Source organism: Osmerus eperlanus, chromosome 23, assembly GCF_963692335.1.
Source record: "Osmerus eperlanus chromosome 23, fOsmEpe2.1, whole genome shotgun sequence".
Classification (NCBI taxonomy): Eukaryota; Metazoa; Chordata; class Actinopteri; order Osmeriformes; family Osmeridae; genus Osmerus; species Osmerus eperlanus.
Window position 1 is genome coordinate 4,155,965 of NC_085040.1, and position 8,235 is coordinate 4,164,199.

General features: G+C 50.1%; 1 protein-coding gene across 1 annotated transcript in view; it reads right to left on the minus strand.

Annotated features, from left to right (window-relative positions):
- Positions 1-1,201: 1,201 nt before the first annotated feature.
- Positions 1,202-8,235, minus strand: part of stim2b (stromal interaction molecule 2b) — a 29,883-nt gene continuing 22,849 nt past the window's right edge. Inside the window, exons 4-11 of the mRNA XM_062449987.1 lie at positions 7,298-7,549; positions 6,814-6,991; positions 6,218-6,395; positions 5,597-5,758; positions 5,039-5,139; positions 4,347-4,585; positions 3,902-4,091; positions 1,202-3,642 (exon numbers count right to left, since the gene is read on the minus strand). Of these exons, the coding sequence (XP_062305971.1) occupies positions 3,072-3,642; positions 3,902-4,091; positions 4,347-4,585; positions 5,039-5,139; positions 5,597-5,758; positions 6,218-6,395; positions 6,814-6,991; positions 7,298-7,549 (1,871 nt within the window). The 3' untranslated portion in view covers positions 1,202-3,071. The remainder of the gene's footprint in view (positions 3,643-3,901; positions 4,092-4,346; positions 4,586-5,038; positions 5,140-5,596; positions 5,759-6,217; positions 6,396-6,813; positions 6,992-7,297; positions 7,550-8,235) is intronic.

Consider the following 8,235-nt stretch of genomic DNA (forward strand, 5'->3'; position numbering starts at 1 on the left):
GTTGTTCTCCCCCTTGCAAGGAGTACACAAACCTACTCTATTAAACTACAATGTGCAGAAGCAGGTCTGCTCCAATGGGATTATACAGGAACGACATCGCTAGCGGAAGTTGGCAGTCTTGTCCCGATCACTTAGATACATGCTGTATACAGTTTGTTTATACAAAGCACCTTAAATTTCCCTCCTAAATTAAAATAATGCATGTACTGCATATATGTATATATATAGATATTTAGATGTAAATTTAATTAGCTTTGTTTTGGTTCCACCACTCATTAAAGAGTGTTTCATGTTTTAGTTTTTTTTACCATGCTCAAAAACTGGCAGTGCTCCCATCTTCCCATTTCGTGGTCTGCAGCTCATCTTTCAGGGCTTTAGAAACGTATGGTGGCGAATTAGCAAGGATGGCTAGCCTTCAGGGCCATAAATATACAGAGTAGTGCCTTAACTTGCGTCACAGCCGGCAGAGCAGGAATGGCCGGGGTGGAGCTGGTCTGAGGGGATAAACCCAGCCATGCGTGATCCTCACGCTGGTCCTTCTATAACGTGATTGTATACGGTGTTAAACACATGTTGTGTACGTGCATGTCAAAGTGTTGTTCTTGCCATGAGGATAGCATGCATGACATCCACACAAATATGGTGTACCACATCTGATAGAGGAGAATGCCGCTGAACGACTCTGAGATGTTTGATTGCCTTTTACATGACTGACGCCTAGTGGTGGTCCATGGAACTGCATCTAGCAGATGAGCCAATGAGGTTGGTTTGTGTGGGTTTTGTTGTTGTGTACAATGTCACCCAAACAATACATTTATCATGAGTTGACTTCTCCAGTCTCATCCCATGTGCGGAATTGATGAACCATCAACAGAAGTTTCATCACACTCACTTTATATTGATAAAGCAATCATGCATGCTTTCTTCTGTGTATCACTGTTCTACTACTCATGACAAATGGGATGTCAAAACGTTTTTTTTCTTCTCTTTCTTTTCGACTCTTCTCTAAAGAAAATGTGGATTCAAATGGAATTATAGCCGATGCCTTCGGGCAGTGAACCATGAATCCAGAAGTTGGGTTCTGGACAGCTGCAATTGGTCAAATCCCAACCTATTCAAAACGTAATTGTCTCCAATAAATTTAAGATATATATACATTCTTTTTTAATGAGAAAATGTACAGACGCTGAAAGCAAGACAGTATTGTTATGCCTCCATTTTTTATTAATTTATCTACAGTATACAAATATTCACACAACAAATATTCCAAAAATCCAAACGTCTTGTAGACATTTATATTTTCTGCTCACATGTAACTTTTTTCCTGTTTGTTGCATGCTGTACTGTGACATACCGCAACTTTTGTCACAAGTTTGCCACCCCAATCGTGCCCGTCACTGTCTCTCGTCACTGCCGTGACCTTTCAGCTTGCGACGTTTTTGTCATAAACGTTGTGGTTGTGATCCAGAGGTGAAGCGCCGTGTCCAGGATGACGAAAAAAGGGCGGCGAGAAAATAGAGAACCCTTGAAACAGAGCGCTCAGTCTAGGCGTGGAGGTGAGGAACACTTCACATGAAGAAGCCAGGGATGACGACAACAGGAAAAAGGTCAGGGGAGAATGGAAGGAAGCAAAGGCTGTACCTCAGTTCCTTATATCCTTTGTCCTTATGTCCTTTGTCCTTATGTCCTTTGTCCTTGCCGTTTCAGAGCACATTGGTGTAAAAAGGTTGATGTCAGGACCCTCGGGTAATCCTTTCCAATGAAAACGTTGAGACAGGTAAGGAGAGAGGACATGAGTAATTAAGGAAAGACCATTAAGAAAAGATGCATGGAAGCAAGGAAACGAGTAAGGAAAAATGGGCTCCACATTGGGTAGTGTAGGTTACAAAGACAGGTAACTTAAGGGTGGGGGTTAAATCTGCATATTCTTATGTTGCTCTTCAGTAAAAACCAGTCACTCCTTAGGGAACCCCCACCAATAAAAATCTTTTTAAAAACATCTATAAGAACATAATTTTGTAAAAACAAAGTATATATATATATATATATGTATATATATATATATCTAGAATAATCCATAAAGAGAGACATTCAAAACACATCAAATGATTTTGGCTCTGACAACACCTGTTGTGCACTCAATGCCTCTCGTCATACATTGTTCTTTACTCTACAACTTTATTCAATATTTACTCCGCAGGCAGCGGCTCTTTCCCCCAAAACAGGAAAGCAATAGTGCAACAAACATTAGCAGGATATTCTTCTAAGGAAATTAGTCAAGTACATGAGCTCTGGAGCCTCGGGAAACTGGAACTCTTAAAGCTGAATAAGCCTACTATTGAAACCCTAAAAAAGGTGCAATCCGTAATCGGGAAATATAAAGAATCAGAAAATCATCTGAAAAATTAATCAAACCTGCATTGTCGTAAAATGCGATTTTCTAGTTATTATTTTTGATTCAATCCAACTGTTATTGAAAGTTTATACTAGTTTTCACATGAGGCTCTCCTGTGATACAGTGATCCGCTATGGGAAATGTACACCTTACTGTCTCAAAAACCCAACCTTTCATTTAGAAAGGCATTGGTCATTAATTACAATAGCCAAATAATTTTACAGATTGCACCTTTAAACCCCCTACACACGTTTTTTTTTTTTTTTTTGGTACAAACTCAAAACAACAAGAAAGGACAGTGAGCAGGTCATGCTTTTGATTGTTGTCTGATAAACAACTGGCATGGACCTTGACACTTTGACCTTTTGTTTACCTTTCTTCGACCTTTGAAGGCTTTACTGTGAGGCTATGAGTGAACAAAAAAGGCATTTTCGAACTGTAAGGCTACCAGTCTGGGGTGTTCAAAGTACCCAGACTGAGCTACATCCCGTCATTAACAAAAGGAGAAAAGGGAAAGAAAGGAAAAAAAAGGAAAAAAGAATTGTTTTCTGATGACATCCATTTATATTAAGGCTAAAGCAAACTCTCCCTTCACCCTTTGAATTCCAACTTCCCCCTCACTCTCTCCCCCTCTCCCTCTCCCTCGCTCTTTAGCGACGCATCGCTCTGAAATAGTTTACTTTTTCTTCTTGAACAGGCTCTTGATCTTAGACGAGGAGCGTCGAAACTTCTCGCTGCCATTGTCGCTCGAGTCTTGGGAGGAGGTGCTCTGGAGCTTGTGCTCTTTGCCCACACTCCTGCCCTCCGAGTCCAGTGAGGTAAGGGAGGGGTAGCGGCCCGCACCGGGCCCCATGCCCGCGGGCAGCTGGCCCATGCTGTAGGACTTCTCCAAGATACCGTTGTACGCCCCCATACCCGCTTGTTGGACGCCGCCGGCAAAGGGCATGCTCTGGGACTCGGGCAAGAGGGTGCGGGTGAGGTCGGGGGAGCCCTTGTGCGAGTGGGTTTGGTGCTCCAGGGCGGGGGAGGGGTTGGTGGAGGGTGGGGGGGTGGAGTCCCTGAGGCAGGAGGAGGAGGCCCCCGAGCCGAGGGAGGGGTCCTGGGAGTAGATCAGCATCTCCTCGCGGGAGATCCTGCGGTACTGGGTCTCCTGACCAGCCGAGCAGGGGCCAGGGTACTGCTGTTTGCGGGAGCCCATGCTGGAGCTGATAGAGTCTGTGTCTGAGAAGGTGTCCTGTGTGCAATCCCTTTAGGAGAGAGAGAGAGAGAGAGAGAGAGAGAGAGAGAGAGAGAGAGAGAGAGAGAGAGAGAGAGAGAGAGAGAGAGAGAGAGAGAGAGAGAGAGAGAGAGAAAGAAAGAGATACCATTAAATCTCCAGTCACTCAAAACAACCCAGTGACCTTAAACGCACTATCACTACTAGGCCACATGCAATCTCATACAGCCCCCCCCCCCTCCCAGCCCCCCCCCCCCCCCCCTGGCGCAGCAGCGTGGCGTCATCCTCACCCTTTCCTCTCCACGTTGAAGAAGAGGTGGTCCTCGTCCCCCTCGGGGTGGTAGGACAGGCCGGAGCCTGCCATGGACAGGAGGTCGGGGTCGGGGGACATGAGCGAGGACTGCTGGGAGCCCAGGAGGCTGCGGCGCGAGCGACACAAGCTGCTGCTGCGGCTCAGGGGGGGGCGCATCATGGTGGATGCTGGGGAATCAGACGGACAGGGGCTTTAGGTGGTCGCGGCTGGAGCGGGGGGTGGCCGTTTGGTTACCCGTCCCGTTCAGCGGTCGCGCCAAACACGCACGGCACAATCCCGACTTCAAAACAACACACACACGCACGCGCGCGCACCCAAAAAAAAAAACGCATTCTGTCCGGTTAAGCAATGCGACACGCACGCACACATACGAGGCGACCCCCCCCGCCCCCCCCACCCCCCCCACTCCAGGTTTTCCTTACAGGCGAACTGTGGAATGATTGGGGGCGTGTCCTCGTCGAGGTCGTCCACTCCGCCGGCGATGGGATAGGGCGGCACGGAGACCCGCGGCATGACCACCCAGCTGTGGTCGGAGTAGAGCGTGGCGGTGAGGCTGGGCAGGCCCGAGTTGTGCACCAAGGGGAAGCCGCACAGCTTCTCGATCTGCTGCCAGCGGTGGAGGCGCTCCCGCAGGCAGGCGGTCACCTCCGACAGGGACTTCCTGCAACGACAAGGCGCGCGCTGTCACCGACGCTTCCAGGAGGGTTCGAACCAGGGCAAAGCTTGCATGCGTGTACAGATAGGCTGGTTTGGTTTAAGTGTCTATTAATGGTCATCTTGGCCTTCATCTCCGCTGTCCATAATCCATGCTTGGGTGGCTTGTTGTCTTATTGGCCGGGGGTTACTAATCAATAGGGCTGTAAAATGTATTGATAAATCAAACCCTGATGTATCGTGGGGTGTATGCAACTAAGCATTCCACATCTGTGGTTGTGCCGGTCAGGGATCAATAATGATTGCCAGCCAGCATGCCGATTATGTCGAATGTAGTCACTAAGAAATACAGAGGTTGGCTAAATGCTGTATGTTTTGAGTTTGTGTGTGTGTGTGTGTGTGTGTGTGTGTGTGTGTGAGTGAATGTGTGTGTACTGTACTTGTGTGTGTGTTTTCATACTTTGCCTCTAGTATCTTGTGGTCCACCTCATCCAGAGACGAACTGTGAGCAACATGAAGGGTTCCAAATACTGAACTCCTCTTCTTTTTGATTTTCTCTGCCTGTGGCACACACAAACACACACATGAAACACATTAGTATCCTGCTTCGTGGGCACCGCACACCATACAAAACAGCAGACCACACTGTTTAAAGGCGCACAGGTTAGATGTGTCTTTGTGAAGAGAACAACATGTTCTTGGTGCTTTACGCAGTTAATTGACTTTTGATAGTGCCTGATGAGTCACTCTGGTTGTGCCAGAACAAATTAAGAACAAATAACACAATTAAAAAGTAATTTAGCCACATTAAAAAAGTAATTGAGGGAAAAAAAAGCCGTCCTTGTGTTCTCCTAACGTGTGTGTGTGTGTGTGTGAAGATTTGTGTGGGAGATAAATATCCAATTGCACAACGGCGGAACACCAAGGAGGCATCTGACTAACGCGATCCGTACAAACTCCACGATACCTCCGAACTCCGCGAAACACGGCTGGGTCTTGGGAAGAAAGCGATGTTTACCTCGTCCTTGGCGACGGTGAGCTGCTGCTCGGCGCTGTGTTTCTTGGTGTTGTAGTACTGGACCTCCACCTCATGGGTGAGCTGCAGCCACATCTGCAGGGCCTCCGGCACCGAGAACTCTGACTGCATCTCCTTCTCTGCTCGCTTCAGAGCCATACGCACCTGAAGGAGGGGTCAGGGGAGAGGGAGGGGTCAGGGAGGGGTCAGGGGTCAGGGGAGAGGGAGGGGTCAAGGGTCAGGGGAGAGGGAGGGGTCAGGGGTCAGGGGAGAGGGAGGGGTCAGGGGAGAGGGAGGGGTCAGACGGGGGGGTTTGTGGGGAGCACATTTTGGATGTTTGTGGATGTTTATTGTCTTATTGTAATATGGGGTGAGAGAATGTCACTTATTCTGCTCCACCCACTGCTTTTGTTTCATGAATGTGGATAGATTTGACATGTGAACTCCTCTACCTGGAACTATATAGGCTCTGTTGTACCCTCGAAAAACATTTCGGAACATTTCGTATGTGGAGTCATGACATCAACCAAAGGTTCTGCCTAAGCTGTTAACAAAAAATGCATTCTCCAAGTGTTGTTTTTGTTCAAAGGGTTCTGCCTTCCCAAGGTTCTGGAGGGTTCCTACCTGCACCAGCTCCTCCTCTGCGTACTTGAGGCGGCTGAGCTCGCACTCCGCTCCCTGGCGGAGGTCCCGGAGGCGGTGGGCCTCCTTCTTGGCCCCGCTGATCTCGTCTAACATCTTCTGCTCCAGGTTCTGCTTCTCCACAGCCACGGTCCTGTTCTCCTCCTGAGCCTTCTCCAGCCTGGGCAGGGGGGCAGGGGGGGAAGGGTGGGGGGGCGGGGTGGGAGGGTGGAGGTAGGGGGTCAAAACCAGGTCAACCCTTTCACGCCATCAAACTTTTAACTGCGATCAAACGTCCTTGCTGTCAAACCGGCGCACAGCGACGTCGAACATGCCGAGCGCCGAGTCAGACGTTCCTGCAGCTCCACGAGGCTGAACTCACCGTTCCTGCAGCTCCACGAGGCTGAACTCACCGTTCCTGCAGCTCCACGAGGCTGAACTCACCGTTCCTGCAGCTCCACGAGGCTGAACTCACCGTTCCTGCAGCTCCACGAGGCTGAACTCACCGTTCCTGCAGCTCCACGAGGCTGAACTCACCGTTCCTGCAGCTCCACGAGGCTGAACTCACCGTTCCTGCAGCTCCACGAGGCTGAACTCACCGTTCCTGCAGCTCCATGAGGCTGAACTCGGCGCTCTGCAGGCTCTCCAGGTCCCTCATCATCTGGGAGATGTGCACCCTGGACGACTTGTTCTGGACATAGGCAAACCAGCAGCCTCCCACCCCGATCAGGATGGACACCATCAGCACAAAGTCCTTCAGCCAGTTGTGCTGCTGACCTGTGGGGGGGAGAAGGGGGAAGGGGGAAGGTGGGGGGGGCAGATACATGGGAAGGAGCAAAAGGAGAGAGGGACGATGTGGTAGGAGGGAAGGTGGATGAGGAAGGGCGGTGGGGGACAAGGGAGGGTGGTGGGGGTCGGGGGAGGGAGGGAGGGAAGGGGGGGTACAAGCGGGGGTAGTCAGAGATAGAGGGTTAGCGCGGGATAGACACAACGACAACAACTATTTTTGCTCCAAATACCCCCCCCCCCCCCCCCCCCCAAGTCCACCCAGGCGTACGGCGAGGAAGGCGAGGTCTCACTTACGGAGCGGGGGCCCGAAGAGCACGGCGTCCAGCGCTTTCAGATTCAGCTTTTGCTTGTGCCGCTGGTCGAGGATCTTCAGCTGGGACGAGATAAACAACGCTTCGTTAGCCGCTATTCTGAAAAGACAGGAGTGAGAAGCGCACCGTGAGCCCGTGGAAACGCCCCGCCGCCGTCCACAACACCAGCCTGCGTGAGGGGGCCCCTGTCTGCCTGCTGCTTGGGCACGAGACACGCATGTCGACGCTGGAACAGCTGTGTGTGCGTGTGCGTGTACGCGTGTGTCTACCTAAACGGACCCATGCCGAAGATATTTGTGAACATGTGAGAGGAAGAGAAACGGAGAGATGTTTTTTTGCGTTTGTGTGTGTGTGTGTGTGGACATGAGAGAAGATAGGAAGGTGGTCTGTCTAACAGCAGGCACGCGTGAGTGTATCTGTGTGGCGTGTTTGTAATTAGGAAACGACAGCGAGCGACCGCCATCTTGAGCCCCCCCCCCACCCCTCGCTAGACAATATGGCCGCCAGTGAAACACAAGACATCACTGTGACATCACTTAATGAGTCCGTGTCCTGGGGCCCCGGGAGTGATGAGGGGGGGTAACTTTACACCCCACCACGCGGGCCACCTCTACCCCCCGCCCGCACTTCAATCATCTCATTCCATACATACAGCCAAAAGTGAGTCACATTCAAGAAGAGGAATAGACACACACACACACAAACATTCCCTCACGTTCTCTACTCAGATAACTTCATTAACTCATTTTTGGAGTTACAACAGATAGCTGATACAACCGTGAAAGCATGAGGGCTGTAACTGTGTGTGTGTTGTCGCAGCTCCTGTAATAGTTTACATTATTTTCTTTGCATGCGTTACCTCTTGTGACCAGCAGAGGACAGCATTATCGTAGATAACACATGCCAAAAGTAAGTATCCCA